The sequence below is a fragment of the Rhinolophus sinicus genome, chromosome 4 (genome assembly GCF_057876585.1).
Source record: "Rhinolophus sinicus isolate RSI-liver-muscle chromosome 4, RSI-T2T, whole genome shotgun sequence".
NCBI classification, from domain to species: Eukaryota; Metazoa; Chordata; class Mammalia; order Chiroptera; family Rhinolophidae; genus Rhinolophus; species Rhinolophus sinicus.
This window is the reverse complement of record NC_142504.1, coordinates 614,495-634,664: the sequence shown is the minus strand read 5'-3', so window position 1 is coordinate 634,664 and position 20,170 is coordinate 614,495. Positions and strand designations below refer to the sequence as shown.

The window sequence follows — 20,170 nt, the reverse complement described above, 5'->3', positions numbered from 1 at the left end:
TGGGGATGCCAAAAAATGTATACACATTTTAAGAGATGTTATCTATGCTCAAGCAGTAGTTTGCTGCAATCAGAAGTGTCTGGATGCTGATGGTGACCACTTCGAGCACCTCCTGTAATTGCAGAAGTCAAACGTGACTTGTATTCATCTTTTGTTATTGGTATATATTGAGTATTACAATTTTAGTACAGTTTTCCTTTCTTAAAATGTGCATACTTTTTTGGAGATATCTATATCTATATTACGTCTATATATCTGTTAGAACTAATAAATTTAGCAAAGTTGCAGGATACAAAGTCAACACAAAATCAGTATTTCTATACAAGAACAATGAACAGTTTGAAAAGGAAATTAAGAAATCAATTCCATTTACAATAGCATTTAAAAAATAGAATAATTAGGAATTAAATTCACTGTGGAGGTGAAATTCTTGTACACTGAAAACTACAAAAAAAATGCTGAAAGAAATTAAAGGAGACAAATAAGTGGAATGACATCCAATGTTCATGGGTTGAAAGACTTAATATTGTTAAGATGTCAAAGTGATCTACAGATTCAGTGCAATCCCTATGAAAATCTCAATGACGTTTTTTGCAGAAATGGAAAAATCCATCCTCAAATTCATATTGGAATCTGAAGGGACAATGAATAGCCAAAATAATCTTGACAAAGTTAGAGGATTCACGTTTTCTGATTTCAAAACTTACCACAAAGCTTGGTAATTAAAGCAGTGTGGTGCTGGCATAAAAGCAGACATATACACAGACCAATGGAATAGAGAGCCCAGAAATAAACCCTCACATATACGGCAAATAATTTCTGACAAGGGAACGAAGACTATTTTGTGGGGAAAGGGTAGTCTTTTCAACAAATGCTAGGAAAACTGGATATCTACATGCAAAAGAATGAAGTTGGACCCTGACTAATACTAGATACAAGAATTAACTCAAAGTGGATCAATGACCTAAACTTAAGAGCGAAAACTATAAAACTTGCAGAAGAAAACATAGGACAAAGCTTTATCACATTGGATTTGGTACAGATTCATTGGATATGACACCAAAGGCATAGTTAGCAAAAGGAAAAATTTGATGTGGAAACATTTTAATTTTGTGCATCAAAAGTTACTATCAACACAGTAAAAAGGCAACCACAGAATGGGAGAAAATATTTCATATATCTGGTAAAGAATTAGTACCCAGCATATAGAGAGAACTCCTAACAATCAACAGAACAAACAAACAAGCAAGCAAGCAAGCCTGATTAAAAAATGGGCAAAGGTCTTGATTAGACATTTCTCCAAAGAAGACAAATGGATGACTAAGAAACACATGAAAAGGTGCTCAGCATCACTAATCAGCAGGGAAATGCAAATCAAAACCATGGTGAGATACCGCCTCACAGCTATTAGAATGCCATCATCAAAAAAGCAGAAATCCACAAGTGTTGGCAAGGAAATGGAGAAACTGGAACCTGTGCACTGTTGGTGGGAATGTAAAATGGTGCAGCAGCTGTGGGAAATGGTATGGAGGTTCCTCAAAAAATTAAACTACAGCTACCATATGACCCAGCAATTCCTCTACTGGGTATTTACACAAAAGAACTGAAAGCAGGCTCTCAAAGAGATATTTGCACCGTGTTCTCCGCAGCATTGTTCACAGTAACTACAGCCCAAATGTCCACCGATGGATGAATGGATAAGCAAATGGAATATTACACACAATGGAATATTATTCAGCCTTAGAAAGGAAGGAGATTCTGACCCAGGCTACGTAAGCACGGGCCGCGGGACAGTGTGCTGAGTGACAGCCCGTCACAGACGGACAAATCCTGTGCGTCCTTGTACAGGAGGCTCCTGCAGGAGTCAGTTCAGAGACAGACAGTAGATGGTGGGGCCAGGGGCCAGGGATGGGGGAGGGGAGTCAGTGTTTAGTGGTATAGGATTTCAGTTTTACATGATGAAAAGAATTGGCAGAATTGAGGGTGCCAATGGTCCAATGGTTGCACAATAATGTGAATGTATTTAATACCACTCAACTGTGCACTTAAATGTGGTTAAGGTGGTAAATTTCATGTTTTGTATATTTTACCACACAAAAAATGGCTACACAAAGAGCAGTGGCTGTCGGGCTGCAGGAGGGAGGGGTGAATGGGGCACAGGGTTGGGGGTAGATAAACTATACTGGGTGATACTGTAATGGTGGGTGCAGGGCATCACATACTTGTCAAAACCCATAAAATGTCCACAGGCAGGAGTGAGCTCTAATGTAAACTATTGACAAGTTAGCAACGTGTCAATATTGGCTCATTGATTGTGAGCCACGTGTGGCAGTAATACAAGATGTTCCAACAGGGAGAGTGTGGGCCTGACAGGTAATCGTGGATGCTCGGCTTTCTGCTCAGTTTTTCTGAAAACATAAGACTGCTCAAAAAATCAAGTCTATTAAGAGAAACCAAAGGCTTCGCATTGGCCAGAACCAGCCATGGAGCCACTTGACACAGCGGAGGCTGGGAGAGCAGGGTGTATCTCTTCTGGGCTGGGGACATGCTTAGGAAGGTGCCAGTAGGTGACCAGACCCCACATCTCAGCCTGCAGGCTGCTCACCGCCATGAGCCACAAGTGCCAGCAGACTGCTTGAACCCACGCTGGTCAGAGCCCTGCACACACCCAGCAGGGATCGTATCACCCAGGAGCCGGGGCTGGCCGAACAAGGTCGCCTTACCAGACCTCAGCCTGGCTGGCAGAGCCCGAACACCCATGGAGCCATGCAGCCAGCCAGCCACAGGCGGCCTCCTCCGGCCCCTCTTCACCCCCTCCTGTGCTCAGTGACTGGGTTCAGCCTGGTTCCCCCTCGGCCTGCTCGAGCCTATTCAAGCTCACTAGTCATCAAGGAAAGTTGCAAATGAGGCATCAGGTTCCAATTACTAATTTGGGAAGACTGAGCACAGATAGAATGCGCACAGCAGGGGAGGCTGGTGACCGGCACCTTTGGCTCTTGACGGTGTCAGCCGAAAGAACATCATCCCCTGAGGAATCGATGTACCGGAACCTGATAATGAACTTCTCCCTGTGTCCTAGACTGCTCGAGGGAGGGGTAGACGAGCTACGCACTTGGGGTCATAAACATGGCACTCTGACACACTAATCATGTCTCTAGGATCGGGGTGTAAGAAAATAAATGCAAAAACAAGGAAATAAGCCATTAACCAAAAACTTACTCATCATAATGAAATACAGTAACCAGCCAATGGGGGAGATCCGTCGTCTAGAGGACACACCCAGCGATGAGCGCCCAGCCTTGCGGGCACCACATCAGAGGGGCCAGGCCAGTGAGACTGGGCGAGTCCGCCCTGCGTTTTTGCTGCCTGTCTGGGCTGCGCATCTAGGGGGTGCCCCCAGGGCCACCCTTGGACTGACAAGTGCCACAGGGGCCTGGGGCTGCAGCTGCAGGGAGTGTCCTCAGCCAGCGCACGGTGGGGGAGTAGGCAAGCGGTCTCATCCTTGCTGCCTGGAGGGCCCAGGTGTGCCCCCCAGTCTCCCAAGGGCCCTGGGGAGCCTGCTCTCCAGTGCACCCTGGTTGGCCTCCTGCCTTCCCCTGGCTCAATCCTGCTCCCCTGCTAGTGCCATCTGGGGTCACCTCCCAACCGAACTGTTTGCCCTGGAGTCCCTGTCTCAGGTCTGCAGCTGGGGGTACACCCAGGAGGACAGAGACCCCACGTGGGGGCTGGGTCTCAGCACCTGCCAGCCAGGGAGAATGGCCTGGACCAAGCTCATGGTGATCACTGCACACGGGCAGGCCTGGCCTGTGGAAGCTCCTCTCCAGATTCAGGGCTGAGGGGTGGGCCCCAGCCTGCACTGGCCCTCCCTACCCCCGCCTCTGTCTTCCCGGGAAGGCACTTGGGCAGCTCCCACAGGGTCAGGCCAGGGTCCATGAAGGAGACCCGGAAGACAGCAGGTTCCTTTCCGCACCTGCCTCCAGCGGGTGGCTGCATGGGGATGTTCCCTACAGGCTGCCCTTACCAGCTCAGCCTTGATAAGGGGACCAAGGTCTGGCCCATCCTGGTGATAGGAAGATCCCTATCGGAAGGGAGCAGAAGCTGAGAACCAAGCACCTGGGCCCAGGTGGGGCAGCCGCTGCCTGCATTCCCAGCCAGGGCTGGGGGAGGCATGGGGGGGGGCAAGGCTTTCCCTTCTGGGACCTCTGTGCAAGGTCAGACCCCAGCATGCTGGCCTCCCCCTCCACCCAGAGGAGACTATTGTCACTGCGTCACTCTACCCTGAATTGTCCCTTCTGTTATCAGGCTGTTAATATTAATAACAGTTGCTAAGGATGACAGTACAAGGGTGTGCCCACCCAGAGTTGGCCTTGTCCCAAGAGGGGGATGGGGACAGTGGCGGTCTGAGGCTGGTGGTGTTGGGGGCATGTGGAGGGGTAAGTGGAGGTTCAGAAGGCCACGCTGAGCCCACCCACCTCCATAGCACAGGCTCAGTGTGCGGCTGTGGCAGGGCTCCAGCTGGCTCAGCCCTGGCTTAGGTCGATTTGGAAAGGGTGATGGTGAGACCTCACACCTCCATTGGGAGACTCATCTAAGAGGGTGGGGCCAAAGGTGGGAGGGGTGAGCCAGGTGGATCATTAACCTGCTGAAGGTCCAGGAGGCTAGGGCTCAGCGTCATTGGTCCCCAGCCCAGTCAGGCCAGGCTGTCTCTGGCAGTAAGCTGACCTGTTTGCGTCCCCTGGAGCCAGCCCTTGGCTGTGTCCGGCTGTCCCGGTGGCCAGGTCCCACTTCCCTCTAGTCCCTTCCTGGTGCTGGGATGGCAGAGGCCGGCCTGGGAGGCTGGCTGCTCTGGGCCCTGCTCTTGCATTCGGTGAGTCTGATGCCTGTATCCACTCCCGCTGCCTCCCATTGGGGGTGGCAGGGGCTGCTTGGTGACAGTGAGGGAGGGCCTGGGTCTGGGGGCTGGGCTTTGGGCAGATGAGGGATCCCAAGCACCCAGAGGAAGGGTGTGGGTGGGGGTCCTGGGCTGCCCAAGTCTCCAGGTCATGGGGTTAGAGGGACACAAGGGTTGGGAGGGGGCAGCTGGACTGGGTGTGACTGAGTATCTCCCATCCCTGGTTGGCTGTGGACACTGTGGCCTGAGGTGGGGCAGCTTCCCAGAATGGCACACTGGACTCAGCATCTGGGGCCCCACCCCTCATGTTTCTCTCCCACTTGCACATCTGGGAGGCTGGTGAAGGCTCTAGGCCCCAAGCTGGTGAGGGCAGGGGAGGCCCTGCACGGAAGCCCAGCAGGGCCCCTGGCCTTCGGCCTGGCTTGCAGCTTGGTTGCCATGGTCGCCAGCGGCCTTGTGCTCTTGTGCACAGGGCCTGGCGCCCACTCAGCTCCTTGGAGTGGGTCCCGGACCTGTCCAGGGGCAGCGTTTCTTAGCAGGACCCGGCAGCGGCCTCCAAGGGTCTCCCCACCCGCCCCTTACGCCCTGGCCTGACCTTGCTAAATGCAGATTGGTGGGTCACCTCCCTTTCTCCAGTGACCCAGCCGCTCAGGATGAAGGCCTGGCTGCACCCATCCTCCTGTAATCCCAGACACCACGGGGAGTTCCCCAGTGCCGCTCCGGCACCCCCTCCCCCAGGGCTCCCTGGCATCCTGCTGCGGGTGCCCACTGCCCATCCCTCCTGCGCTGAGTCCTTCCCTGATCCCTCTCCCATTCCCCCCGTCCCTCCCCCCTCCCCCCGCCCCCCAGTGTCCTGACCCGCTGGGCCCATGCTAAGGCTGCCCTGCTCCGCAGGCCGGGGGCGAGCTGTACACGCCCAAGCATCAGCCGGGCTACTGCGCCTTCTACGATGAGTGCGGGAAGAACCCGGAGCTGTCCGGAAGCCTGGCCTCGCTGTCCAACGTGTCCTGCCTGTCCAACACTCCTGCCCGCCACGTCACCGGCGCCCACCTGACCCTCCTGCGCCGCGTCTGCCCCGGCCTGTACACCGGCCCCACCACCACATACGCCTGCTGCTCCCGCAAGCAGCTGGTGTCCCTGGAGGCGAGCATGGCGATCACCAAGGCCCTGCTGACCCGCTGCCCGGCCTGCTCGGACAACTTCGTGAGTCTGCACTGTCACAACACGTGCAGCCCCAACCAGAGCGTCTTCATCAATGTGACACGCGTGGCCGTGCGGGGGAACAGCGAGCCCCCTGCCGTGGTGGCCTACGAGGCCTTCTACCAGCGCAGCTTCGCGGAGGAGACCTACGACTCGTGCAGCCGCGTGCGCATCCCCGCGGCCGCCTCGCTGGCGGTGGGCGCCATGTGCGGTGTGTACGGCTCCGCCCTCTGCAACGCCCAGCGCTGGCTCAATTACCAGGGGGACACGGGGAACGGCCTGGCACCCCTGGACATCACCTTCCACCTGTGGGAGCCCGGCCAGGCCGCAGGGAGCGTGATGCAGCCTCTGGCCGGGAACATTACGCGTTGCAACGAGTCCCGGGGCGATGGCGCGGCCGCTTGCTCCTGCCAGGACTGCGCGGCGTCCTGCCCTGCCATCGTCCGTCCCCAGGCCTTGGACGCCACCTTCCGCCTGGGCCGCATGGCGGGCGGGCTGGCTCTGATTATCATCCTCTGCTCTGTCCTCGCCGTGCTCGCTGCGGTGCTCACTGCCTTCCGCGTGCAGCCCAGTCTGGCGTCCTGCAGCTACAAGGGTGGGATGCCCGACCGCAGAGCAGACCCCAGCCTCTCCAGCAGGCTCAGCCTCTGGACCCACAACTTCCTCAGCCAGTGCTTCCAGAGCTGGGGCACGTGGGTGGCCTCGTGGCCACTGACCGTCCTGGCGGTGTCCATTGCTGTGGTGGTGGCCTTGGCCGCGGGCCTGGCCTTTATAGAACTGACCACGGACCCCGTGGAGCTGTGGTCAGCCCCAAACAGCCAAGCTCGGAAGGAGAAGGCTTTCCATGACCAGCATTTTGGCCCGTTCTTCCGAACCAACCAGGTGATCTTGACGGCGCCTCAGCGGCCCAGCTACAGGTACGACTCTCTGCTGCTGGGGCCCAAGAACTTCAGCGGCGTGCTGGCCCCAGACCTGCTGCTGGAGCTGCTGGGCCTGCAGGAGCGGCTGCGGAACCTGCAGGTGTGGTCGCCCCAGGAGCAGCGCAACGTGTCCCTGAGCGACATCTGCTACGCGCCCCTCAACCCGCACAACGCCAGCCTGGCCGACTGCTGCATCAACAGCCTCCTGCAGTATTTCCAGAACAACCGCACGCGCCTGCTGCTCACGGCCAACCAGACGCTGACCGGGCAGACCGCACAGGTCGACTGGAGGGACCACTTCCTCTACTGCGCCAAGTGAGTCCTCCACGGGAGGGGGCGCTGCTGGGGGCGGCAAGGCCTCTGCAACCAGGCCAGGTACACAGCTGCCAAGGGGTCGCTCCTCCCCATGCCTCGGGTGGGGCTGCCGCTCACTGTAGCAGATGTGCACATGGCTATCGGGCCTCCCCACCTCCCGTTCTGCAGGGCTCCTGACACAGCAGGAGTATCCTTGCACTTTTCCGGTTTGCAGGTCACAGAGCACTGATGGCGCTGCTCTTGCATCTGCTTCTGTTTCTTCTTTGCTTCTGGGCGGGCCAGCAGGGCTGTGGGAAGCTTGAGAGTGTCTTTGGTCCAGGGCAGGGGCTGTGGCTGGTCTCAGGCCCCCATCTCTTGGGCTGGGTGTCCCTGAACAGGCCACAGCCACAGCCCCCCCCACCGTTTGCCATGGTGCAAACTGGATGCCAATAAGGCCCCTGGGCCTCAGCTGGGACCACCCCCCCCACCCGGAGGGAGCAGGTGGGCAGGTGGGATCTCTGAGGTTGGAGAGGGCAGAGGTCCCCAAACGCCTGATCTCAGGGACCCCTCGCGCTCTGACAAAGGGCTGACGACCCCACAGAGGCTTTGGGCGGAGGTTTGTCCTCCGACATCTGCCGTGTGAGAGGGAAACTGAGTAGTGACAAAATATTAGTTCTTTAAAAATAGCAATATAAGCCCATTACATATCGACACAAATGGTATATTTTTATGAGAAAATAGGTACATTTTCCAAACAAAAAAATCATTGATAAGAGTGGCATGTTTGCAAATCTCTTCAGTGTCTTGAAGGAGCCAGATTCAGTGTCCGGTTCTGTGTAATGACAGCACTTGGCTCACCCCGCAGCCCGAAGAGGGAGACGTGTTGACCGGCCTTTCCTGGTAATGGTGCATTTTCTTTGACACTGCACCAAAACGCAGCTGCTGGTCTTTTCTTAACCATTACCTTCCATGTGGTCTGGAAACCACATCAGTGAACTTTTGTATTTCACACAGTCAAGAGCAAAAGAAGGTAAAAAAGCCAAGAGCATCGTAGCGTCATGAAAACACTTCTGGCTTGCCGACAGGTCACCCTTGCAGGGCCACACTGAGAGCCCTTGGAATAGAGGGCAAGCCCGTCTGGGTGCTTCCTGGAGTCTGTTTCCTGGGCCGCTAGGCCGCCCTCAGAGCTGCAGGCCAGAGGGGAAGCTCCGACCTGGGCTCCCAGCCCTCACGCTGGCTTTATTCTGATTCTGGACGCTCACAACCACTCTTGGGAGGTCCAATGAGCCCCATTTCAGAGACAGGGAAAGAGAGGCTCTGTGCAGTGTGATGAGCTGCTCAAGGTCACACAGCAGCCAGGACAACTGGTGACCAAAACACTCACTCACCCAGAGCACTTGGCAAAGGGGCTCTGTTGAAGGGTGTGGAGACTGGCCTACGGTCAATGGGCTTGTAAACTGTCCACATGAAAGAGAGAGATCTGACTCAGGGCCTGGAGGGTTCCAGGTGGCAGGAGGAGAGGCTGAGGGCACCGTGAGGCCTGTGAGGTGGTTGGTGGTCAGGACTCAGGGGCCATCCAACTCCATCCCAGGGGACCATGTGTGATGCTCGCCTACCTGCCTTGTCCGGGATGCGATGGTCATGGGGCCTGGAGGGTCCAGGGGTGTGAGGCGAAGTGAGCTCAGGCGCCCCAGTCTGGGGAGCTCTGGTCCCCTCTGCACTGGGCAGTGTGCAATTTTGTCAGGACAAGCGGTTCTGACCACAGGGTCAGGCAATGGTGCTGGGACACTGGGGTGGGGCAAGGCCATGGGAGTGGCCCTAGAAAGGTTCTTCCTCTCGCTCCAGCGCCCCACTCACCTTCAAAGACGGCACGGCCCTGGCCCTGAGCTGCATGGCCGACTACGGGGCCCCTGTCTTCCCTTTTCTCGCCGTGGGGGGCTACAAAGGTAAGTTGGGTGCCCCCAGGGGAGGCCACAATGGGGAACATGGAGCAGGAGGTGGGAGTGCTGATGGGCTTCGGGCTGTCTGGGGTGGCCGGGCTGGTGGGGGCCTGGTGGGAGGCCACAGACCTGCTTGTCCTGCCTCCTTTCCCAGCCACCAACTTTATCTTCTCCCAAGGCTGTTCCGATTCCCTGGTTTTGTGCCTGGGTCCACAGGAGTTGCTTTTGGCTGAGAGACAGAAGTGGGGTCGGGTTAGACAATGACTCAGATGAGGGAGGTGGGGGAGGGATGCAGCTGGAGAGGGGGAGGGGAGGCAGGGGTGCACTGGAGGGTGGCTGAGTGTTCCTCCTCCCAGGGAAGGACTACTCTGAGGCGGAGGCTCTGATCATGACCTTTTCCCTCAACAACTACCCTCCTGGGGACCCCCGGCTGGCCCGCGCCAAGCTCTGGGAGGGGGGCTTCTTGGAGGAGGTGCAAGCCTTCCAGAGGCGGACTGCCGGCATGTTCCAAGTCACATTCATGGCGGAGGTAAGGGCTGCAGGGCCCCCGGCTCAGGGACAGCCCCGCTGACTTTGGGTGGGTTCCCTCTCTTGAGTGACCCTGGGCCTGGGCATCCTGCTCAGGCATGCCTGGGCATGCCGCCTAGTGGGGTCCAAGGCAGTCAGGGGTCAGCGGGTTGGTTGGCTGTGTCCGCAGCGCTCCCTGGAGGACGAGGTCAGCCGCACCACAGCCCAGGACCTGCCAGTTTTTGCTGTCAGCTACCTGGTCATCTTCCTGTATATCTCCCTGGCCCTGGGCAGCTACACCAGCTGCAGCCGCGTGCCGGTGAGCAGGGGGAGGGGCACGGCAAGGGGCACCTAGAACCTTCCCAACCAGAGCACCTTGCTGCGAAGGAGACACAACACAGTGGCTCCCCTGGGGGACACCTCCCAGAAGCATCCCCTGCTCCCTGACAGACCCCACCTGTGAAACACAAAACTACTGGGAAAGTGCCTTGTGAGGTGCGGCCTCCTCTTGCTTGGGGTGGAGCTGATCACCAGCCCTACAGCAGGAGGCCGACCAATCCCATTGCAGGTGGATGCCAAGGCCACACTGGGCCTGGGCGGGGTGACCGTGGTGCTGGGAGCCGTCATGGCGGCCATGGGCCTCTTCTCCTACCTGCGCGTGCCCTCCTCCCTGGTGGTCCTTCAGGTGGTGCCGTTCCTGGTGCTGGCCGTGGGGGCCGACAACATCTTCATCTTCGTCCTGGAGTACCAGGTGAGCACGCCCATCCCAGGCCACCTGCGAGGTGTCCTGAGCTTCCCACATCCTGCCACGCGGTTCACCATTCACGCAGAACACAGTGCTTTGCATTCACTCTGTCCTGCGTGCGCCCCGGTTCTGCCTGTCCGCCAGCCACATGCCTGTGGTGAGGCGGTCACACGGCACGTTGGAGCCCCTCTTGACACGCTGCCGTGTGGTGTTCAGTAATGGAGTCTCTGCTGTTGGTGAACACTGAGGATCCCAGCGATCCTTGGGGCAAATATGCCACAGACACCCCGAAGCACACCCAGCAATCCTCTGCGCCGGCCCTGAGAAGAGGGCCATGTGACAGAGCAGTGTCAGTGGGCTCTATTCCGACTGGGGAGGGTCTCTGGGTGATGGCGTGGTGGGGGTGAGGGCCTGTGCCAGCTGCCTTGGCGGGCCTGGACCCATTCTTGCTGTCCCCACCCAGAGGCTTCCGCGGCGGCCTGGGGAGCAGCGGGAGGCCCACATCGGCCGAGCGCTGGGCAGCGTGGGTCCCAGCATGCTGCTGTGCAGTGTCTCTGAGGCCATCTGCTTCTTCCTGGGTGAGCCTGCCAGCCCCACCCTGCGCGAGGAGGCTGGGAGGCCGTGGGTGGGGGAGCCCCTCCCTCTGCACCGTGTCAGCAGGGGCTGTGCCCTGAGACTCAGTTCCGGCCCCCAGGTGCCCTGACGCCCATGCCTGCTGTGCGGGTCTTTGCGCTGACCTCCGGCGTGGCAGTGATGCTGGACTTCATGCTGCAGATGTCGGCCTTCGTGGCCCTGGTGTCTCTGGACAGCAGGAGGCAGGAGGTAGGGGGCCATCCCAGCCCCACCTTGGCCAGATGGGGCAGCTTCCTGCTGCAGAGAAGGCTCAGAGTCGGGTCGCAGTGGGAACTTTGTGCTGGAATGGTTGAGTCCCAGTGTCCCACAGAAAAGTAATTTTGTTTTGGTCATTTTGGGGAATGTGATCAAACTTGCTAAAGTACATGAAGTCACGAAATACAATATAAATCAGACGTTGACAGGGAGCTGCTGTTGCAGAATTTGAAAGTGATTTGTCAACATAGAAAACAGAAGCAAAGGGGACAGCACACTGGTGTCCCCATGGTTCCTGGGATGGAGGTGGTCCCGGGGGTCTGCTTTGGGGCCACCAGAAGGGCTTCTCCCCCCAGGCCTCCCGGCTGGACGTCTGCTGCTGCATCCGCACTCGGGAGCTGCCTTCGTCTGGCCAAAGTGAGGGGCTGCTGATTGGCTTCTTCCGAAAGGTCTACGCTCCATTCCTGCTGCATCGGGTCACGCGCGTGGTCGTGGTGAGTGGCCGGGACCAGCAGTGTGGTCCTTACAGCCCCGGGGCAGGGGCTGCACAGCCTGGACCTCTGCTTGCTCAGGTCCAGGTGCCGAGGCACAGGGTGGTGGCGGGTGGCTGGGACTCAATGGGCCCAAGAGCAGAATGTCCCCAGGTCACCTCCCACCCCCTGCTGACCAGGCGGGGAGGGGCACCGTCACGCGGGAGACCCTCACTGGCGCTTCCCTCCTCAGCTGCTGGTGTTCCTGGCCCTGTTTGGGGTGGGCCTCTATTTCATGTGCCACATCAGCGTGGGGCTGGACCAGGAGCTGGCCCTTCCCAAGGTGAGCTGCGCTGTGGCCTGTCCCCCAGGGGTGGAGAGGGTCTGCAGCACACAGCAGCTGGGTGGCCTGGGCCAGGGGTCTACTGGGGGTGCAGGACCGCTCCCCATGTGGACCAAGGGAGAGGGCCTCATCACCAAGCCCAGGCCACGTGAGGCAGATGGCCAGGCATCTGGAGGGGGCATGTGACACAACTATACAGGCAGAGTGACCATCCACTGGCTGAGTCCCTGCCCTGTGCAGCCCGAGGCACAGCTCCTTCCTGATAGATGTTGAGGGTTGGGCGCTCCGGGGCAGGAAAGACCTCCCAGAGGCTCTGAGAGGCTCCTGGCCAGAGCAGACGTTTGAGGGGGGTCCAAGCATGTGTAGGGTTTGCAGAGAAGGCAGCAGAGTGACAGGACTGACCTGTGGGAGTGACGGGTGTGTGGCGGGGTGGGGAAGGTGCTGACCACCTGGTCAGGGCTAGCACATGGGCTTGATACCTAAGAGGGGACAGGGACCCACTGCTTGTCTGGGTGTGAGGGCTGGTGGCTGTGAGCAGCACGTCTTGGTGCCCAGGACCCAGGGGCCTCAGACAGCCAGGGCCATTCTTGGGACGGTGACGGGCCTGCCGTTGGAAGGAGCCCAGCCTGGATAGTCATCTGCTGGTGCTGCTGGCCTTGGAAGTGACATGATGAGGGAAGAGTGGATAGCGGGACAGCACCTTTCAGTCGCAGGGAGTGAGAGCCGGCAGCGAAGCCAGCAGCACGTGCAGTGACCTTGCCACCCACAGTCACCCCTCACGGGCTGACAGTTATTTTAAAGTCTTCGTCCAGGACACCCGCCATCTGGTCTTTCTCCACGGTAGTGTCATTGGTTTATTTTTGTTCCTAGGTATAGGCCATACTTGTCTGATTCTTTGTATGTCTTGTGGGTTTTTTGATGAAAAATGGACATTTGAGTCTTATCATGTGGTAACTCTAGAGCTCTAGAGATCAGATTCTCCCCCTTCCCCAAGATTGGCTTTTTTTTTTTTCTTTCCTAATTTGACTATTGCTGGTGTCTTCATCCTGGAAATTATCCTGAAGTGTAAAGTTAAAGTCTTATTAGCTCTTTTCTGAGCCTTGTGTTTCCCTGGGCTTTTGTGATGACTTTGCTTTTGAATTTCCTATTCCTTAAATATCCAAAAGGAGAAAAAGTGGAAAAACAACAACAACCCCAAACACCAATAAATCAGGCATTTTCCCTTTACATATCTTGGAAGTCACTTCAGCCTGAGGTGGTGGAGGTCGCAATGGCAGCCTGACTCTGCTCACCACTGAGATCAGAGAAGCAACCGGTGGTCAGAACCCAGATCCCTGACATCCAGGGGTGGGGTCCTTAGAGCCCACCCTGGATCCTGCAAGCTGTGCGCAACCTGCTCCCAGAACCCATGTGGCCGCCTTGCCAGGACGGGGACTGGGAGCTGCAACCACGCTGAGCTCAAATCGACCCAAACTAACCACAATCCAGCAGCCACGTCTTTCCCTGGAAGCTTCAAGCTCTCACTAGTCCCCAGAGTTCCAAAATAATCGCACAAGACAGATGCTGCCAGCGCAGGTGTTGTCCGCTGGGCAGACGGACCCCTGGTGCTGCCTGCTCCTCCGTCTTCCGTGATGTCACTTTGAAGATTTATGGTGCAGGAAAGGGGCAGGCCTCAGGGTGTGCTCATGGATGCTTACAGGTGCACACGCACGTGGGCTGTGGTCACAGACCAGCCTGGTAGACTGGCTGTGCCAAACGGGATGATAAGCAGGGGTCAATTACACGTACGTGCGTGTTTGTGTGTTAGTGTGTTCACGTAGGCTGGAGTTTGTAATCTGTGTTTGTACCTCCTTGAGTGTATTCTGTGCGTATTCCTGGATGTGTGCCCCTGTGACATGAGCTTCTGTGGGTACACCTCTGTGAGTGTACACCTGCGTGAGTGTGCACCTGTGTGTACCTCTGTGAGGGTACCTCTGGGTGTACCTGAGGGCACGTCCATGAGTGTCAGCTGGAGCGAGCCCCCGGGGATGCATCTGGTCTGGCCTTACTGACCGTCCTTCATTCCAGGACTCCTACCTGCTGGACTACTTTCTCTTTCTGAACCGCTACTTTGAAGTGGGGGCCCCAGTCTACTTTGTCACCACCGGGGGCTACAACTTCTCCAGCCAAATGGGCATGAATGCCATCTGCTCCAGTGCGGGCTGCAAAAACTTCTCCTTAACCCAGAAGATCCAGTATGCCACCGAGTTCCCTGAGCAGTGAGTTCCCTGCCCACACCCACGTCCGTGCCCCCACTCACTCTGGTCCCCTTCCTGCCTCTCTGACCCCATTCTGATGCCCACTTGCTGCCATGTGCCTGGGGAGGCCCAGTGTGGGTACTGGACCACTGGAAGGACCCGCCTGCCTGACCTCCTCTCCCTGACACTCAGATCTTACTTGGCCATCCCCGCCTCCTCCTGGGTGGATGACTTCATCGACTGGCTGACACCGTCCTCCTGCTGCCGCCTTTATGCCTTTGGCCCCCATAAAGACGAGTTCTGCTCCTCGACTGTCAGTGAGTGAGAGGCCTCTGGGGGCTCCTGGCCCACCACAGCTTGGGGAAACTGAGGCAAGAGAAAGGCAAAGAAGGGCGAGGCTCCTTGAATCCCTCATGCGCTCCTACAGAGTCAGTTGGGGTGGGGGCACCAGCTCAGAGCACATGTGTGGGTGACTGGGCCCAAACGGTGGATGCCCAGCTGGACCACCAGTGGCTCCTGCACGTGTGTCCCTCCTGAGTTGTGCCCACGGGCTCTCACGGGCAGTGGGAGTCAGGAGGGAGCGAGGTGGCACGTGGCCCTGCCCCTGGAGCAGCTGCGTTTGTAGGTGGAGTGGGGAGGCCCTGTGGGGCTGTTTCTCTGCCCCACACTTTCCTTCCTCACCTGACCGTGGGGGCCAGCAGTTTCCATAACAGAGAGGAGAGCCCCTCAGTTAGAGAGAAAGGCAGAGTGCTCTGGAGCACACGGGCTTCTGTCGCCTGCTAGGGGCACGTGCCCGGGCCGTGAGGGCATGGGCAGCATCAGGGGCCAGCGGGCTCTCCGGGAGCTGCTGCCCAGAGCCCCCGCTGTCTTTGCAGCCTCCCTGGCCTGCCTCAAGAACTGTGTGAGCCTCACGCTTGGCCCCGTCCGGCCGACGGTGGAGCAGTTCCACAAGTACCTTCCCTGGTTCCTGAACGACCCGCCCAACATCAAGTGTCCCAAAGGGTAGGCTGGGTGGGGTGCCCGCTGCGGAGGGCGGGGCCGTGCAGGCCTGGGGAGCTGGTCCCGATCACGCCTTTGCTCTGTCCCCACCTCACAGTGGCCTGGCAGCATATAGCACCTCTGTGGATTTGGGCCCCGATGGCCAGATTCTAGGTAAGTGCAGCTTCTACGGATGCCCAGTTTCCCATCTTCTCCCCTTGCTCCTCCATGGAGGCGTCTAAGCACCTCCTTGGAGGTCGGTTACTGGGCTCCTGGTCCCAGGCTTCACCCCTGCATGCCCTGCTTCCTCCTCCCCACCCCAAATCCACAGACCAGCACCTGGGACCATTGGCCCTTCGCTCCATTTGTCAGAGGCAGGGCTGCAGTGAAACTAAGCTGCAGGCCCCTTGCCGCAAATTTATCCCGAATCCCAACACAGTGACGGCTGAGTCCTGAAGCCAGGTCCCTGGGAGTCTGGAGGGCGCAGGGAGCGAGCTCTGACCCTGGCCTTCCTCTCCAACCCGCGGCAGCCTCGCGCTTCATGGCCTACCACACGCCCCTGAGGACGTCACAGGATTACACGGAGGCTCTGCGGGCAGCACGGGCGCTGGCGGCCAACATCACCGCCGACCTGCGGAAGGTGGAGGGCACCGACCCGGCCTTCGAGGTCTTCCCCTACACGTGAGGCTGGGGCCGGCTGCGGGGCGGGGCTGGGTGGGGTGCCCCACAACGCAGGCCCGCGCACTGCGTTCTCCTCCCGAAGTGGGCTCGGGAGCCCCGCCCGCATGACAGCCGCCCCCGCAGGATCACCAACGTGTTCTACGAGCAGTACCTGACGGTGGTGCCCGAGGGGCTGTTCATGCTCAGCCTCTGCCTGGTGCCCACCTTCGCCGTCTGCTGCCTCCTGCTGGGCATGGACCTGCGCTCCGGCCTCCTGAACCTCTTCTCCATCGTCATGATCCTGGTGGACACCGTGGGCTTCATGGCACTCTGGGGCATCAGCTACAACGCCGTGTCCCTCATCAACTTGGTCACGGTACCGAAGGGCGCAGGGCCTCACGGGCACACCCCCTTCTTTGCAAGGGTAGACGCTTTCCCTGGCCCTTTGGCGCTGAAGCCCCCTCTGCCCACAGGCAGTGGGCATCTCTGTGGAGTTCGTGTCCCACATCACACGCTCCTTCGCTGTCAGCACGAAACCCACCCGGCTGGAGAGGGCCGAGGAGGCCACCATCTCCATGGGCAGTGCGGTGAGTGGGTGGGCTGGTGAGGAGCCCGGGGCGGGGCCGCTGCAGCATGCCAGCTGACAGCTGCCTGGGACCCCTAGGTGTTCGCCGGCGTGGCCATGACTAACCTGCCTGGCATCCTGGTCCTGGGCCTGGCCAGGGCCCAGCTCATCCACATCTTCTTCTTCCGTCTGAACCTGCTCATCACGCTGCTGGGCCTGCTGCACGGCCTGGTCTTCCTACCGGTGGTGCTCAGCTACCTGGGTGAGTGCCAGGCCCCCGCAGGCGCTGCCCACGCTCAGGGAGCAGCCTCAGGCACAGTGGGGCACTCGTCCGTGCCCCCGGGACAGCCCAGCCGAGAGCATAGGCGCTCCTGGTCTGTGAGGTTCTTCATTGTAACACATGGAAACGTTTTTCCTTGTCAGCATACATGTGTCTCAGACAGTGTCGGTGGCTATAGGCTCCAGGCCTTTTAACCCTGACCTTCCGCACGAAGCGCATCCCACGCTGAGCGGTGCCATGCAGGTGACACGCGCACACACAGTGGGGCAGACACCGCACAACAGTGCTGCGTGTGAAGTGCTCAGAGCTTCTGTCCCGTTCTCTCACCCACTCACACGTGCTGGTGTGATCTTCACACCTGGTTTTGTGCCTCTGATGGCTGACAGCTCAGTTTGGAGGCACATCCTATAGTATGGATGAACCGCGGCCCGTTGAACAGCACACAGCCGCTGGTCCTTAGATTTTTTTCGACCTTCCCGACTGTTCCTGCTGCCCATCCTGTGGCTGACTCTGGCCCCGCCCTCCCATGTCCCCTCCAGACAGTCCAGTCCTTGAATTGTTCATGGCGACTGTCATAGCCCTGCAGAAAGGTCACCATTTCAGTTTCTACCAGTAACATCTCTAGTGCCCACTCCTGTTTCCTCCTGGAGCACGGTCATTTGTGCCCACCCTGCGATTTCAAGGAGCCCCAGGGTGAGGGTGTGGCCCCGTGTTAGGGTGGGCAAGCGGGCAGCAGTTCAGTTTCCCCAGGTATGGTGATAACCATAGCGGTAACATGGGAGCAAACATTTGCAGAAGGCTGTTTGTGCCCCAATATGTATAAGCCTGTCCTCCTAGCACCCCTCCAGGTAGGTACTCACAGATGGGGAAACTGAGGCCGTGGCCCAGTCACAGGGCAGCGCCAGTGCCCACCCCCGGTACCCCAGTCTTTTGCAGGGATTTCCTGACCCTCTTGGGAAGGACAGTGTGTGTTGGGGATGGTGGGTGGGAGGTGAGCAGCAGTCCTGGGTCGGCCTCTGGGAGGACCCCAGAGTGTTGGGAGGCAGAGAAAGAGGAACTCGCAGGTCGCACCCCTGCAGAGTGACCCAGAACCTCCCTGCAGTGTGGGTCCTTAGGCAGTGTCCCAGAAAGGAGAGTGACAGGCACAGAGGCCCTGGGGCCACTCCCTGCCCTGAGTCTGTCAGCAGTGAGGACCAGCTTCTCCCAGCAGGGAGGGCTCGCTGTGGTGTGAGCATAGGATGCTCCCGGAGAAAGGAGAGGGGGATGCACAGGCTGTGGGGATGTCAGGGCTTCCCCTGCCAGGTCATGCTGATGGTGGGGGGTCTGTTCTGGAAGGTGGAAGGTCAGGGGGTTCGGCGCAGATGACAGCTGAACTGGCTGCTGGTTTTTCGGGGTTGCGTGGAGCGAGGGACGGGGTGCAGTGGGGGGGCTTACGGCTCAGTTGTGGACCTTTCTTGGCTGCACCGCCCAGCTAGCTGCCTCGCTGACCGTGGTCCTCTCTGTCTGTCCCTCTGCAGGGCCTGAGGCCAACCCCGGCCTGGTGCTGGAGCAGAAGCGGGCAGAGGAGGCGGCCATGGCCAGGATGGCTTCCTGCCCAAAGCACCCGTCCCCGATGAGCCTGGCCGAAAGCATCTACGTCAACTACAGCTTTGAACACCCTGCCAGCTGTGAGGTTGGGCAGACATCGTGATGCAGCCAGGGCCCCAGCCAGGCTGGAGAGGCAGTGAGGACTCCCCGGTGGGAACGTTGACCCATCCTCCCCCTCAGGGGAGGTGCCAGCCTTTGAGGCTCTTCAGCGTCCCTGAGAACGGACAGCAGGACCCTCACCCTGGCTGCAGTTTCCGCAGAAGGCCAGGGAGAGGCTTCCTGCTGGTGGGGAGGGCAGCAGAATGTTCTGGAAAACATACTGTGATGGATTGACCTCACTAGAAATGGCACTTGGTTTGACCTCCAGCTCCAACCATTATTAAGACCTCCAATGGAGGCCGCCAGTGTGTCTGCAAGGCTGCGTGAGCTCCTGGGGACAGGAGAGGCTGTCCCTGTGGGAATGCCCATGATGGGCACCTTCTAGCCAGCAGGTCCCTGATGGGCCCTCAGCCCTGGTAGCAGGGCCCTCGTTTCCAAAGCAGTTGGCACAGGATAGTCGCCTTCTCCCTGAGACCTGGGTCTCGGGTGTCCAGGAATAAGACACACTTCTTGACAATTGTTCCAGACTCAGAACTCTCCCATAATCGCCCACTTCCTACCCACCCCCCTCCAGTGCTTCTGGCAAAAAAGTCCTACCATGGTGCCAGCCTTTAAGGCTCTTCAGCGTCCCTGAGAACGGACAGCAGGACCCTCACCCTGGCTGCAGTTTCCGCAGAAGGCCAGGGAGAGGCTTCCTGCTGGTGGGGAGGGCAGCAGAATGTTCTGGAAAACATACTGTGATGGATTGACCTCACTAGAAATGGCACTTGGTTTGACCTCCAGCTCCAACCATTATTAAGACCTTCAATGGAGGCCGCCAGTGTGTCTGCAAGGCTGCGTGAGGTCCTGGGGACAGGCCGGCCCTCCCACCGCTGTCACATGCCTGGAGCACCGGCCAGGGCCTCAAAGCAGCCCAACCCTGGTCCCATGAGGTGTAGACCGAGGAGTGCACCTTGCTCAGTGCGTGCACACTGGTACTTAATAAATGTCTATTGAGGAGAAATGGTGTTTTATGTCACATGTCTTATTCTGGCTGCCTCTGGGTTTAAGATAATTTTTGTACGTTACACAAATACATGTGGAAGGGTGATTTATGGAGATGTTAGTTTGTGTTTTCCCCTCCCCTTCTGCGAGAAAGTAGCCAGGCCATCATGTGCCCTTCCTTAGAAGTGACTTTTAGAAGCGGAGGCAACTCCCCCACAAGCAGGAGGCACAGAGCCTCTGTGCAGGGCCCTCAGCTGGGAGTATGGGAGTATACAGAAATATGTGTCTAAATACATGCGGCTACGTGTACATACAGAGAGTTCTATCCGCAGCCATCTGCATCTATATTGGGCTAAACGCAAGCTCACTCTGATGCCCCCAGCTCTAACCCACCACCACACGGATCACTCCAGGCTCCTCCCTTGCTTGTCTGTAACCAGCCAACAGCGAGAAGCCTGGCTCCACCTCCCACACCACTGCCTCAGTGGCTCATTTCCGCTGTGCAGATGCACGATTTTCAGAATGGATAACCCTGCGGAAAACATTAGAATGAAGTTTCCTCGTGCAGTCCCTTGGCACCGCCCACTCCATTCATTTCCGGTTTACCCAGGTCAGCATCTCCATTCAGTGGGGCTGTCTCAT

General features: G+C 58.1%; 1 protein-coding gene across 1 annotated transcript; it reads left to right on the top strand.

The window, feature by feature from the left end:
- Positions 1–4,682: 4,682 nt before the first annotated feature.
- On the top strand, positions 4,683–19,567 carry NPC1L1 (NPC1 like intracellular cholesterol transporter 1). The gene is made up of 19 exons (XM_019731697.3): positions 4,683–4,867; positions 5,786–7,326; positions 9,151–9,251; positions 9,602–9,774; positions 9,943–10,071; positions 10,321–10,503; positions 10,961–11,075; positions 11,192–11,319; positions 11,682–11,819; positions 12,049–12,138; positions 14,206–14,396; positions 14,568–14,692; positions 15,251–15,377; positions 15,472–15,527; positions 15,884–16,034; positions 16,158–16,389; positions 16,487–16,600; positions 16,678–16,840; positions 18,376–19,567. Exons 1-19 carry the CDS (start codon positions 4,814–4,816, stop codon positions 18,546–18,548), a joined length of 3,984 nt encoding a protein of 1,327 aa, XP_019587256.3. The 5' UTR covers positions 4,683–4,813; the 3' UTR covers positions 18,549–19,567.
- The last annotated feature ends 603 nt before the right edge of the window (positions 19,568–20,170 follow it).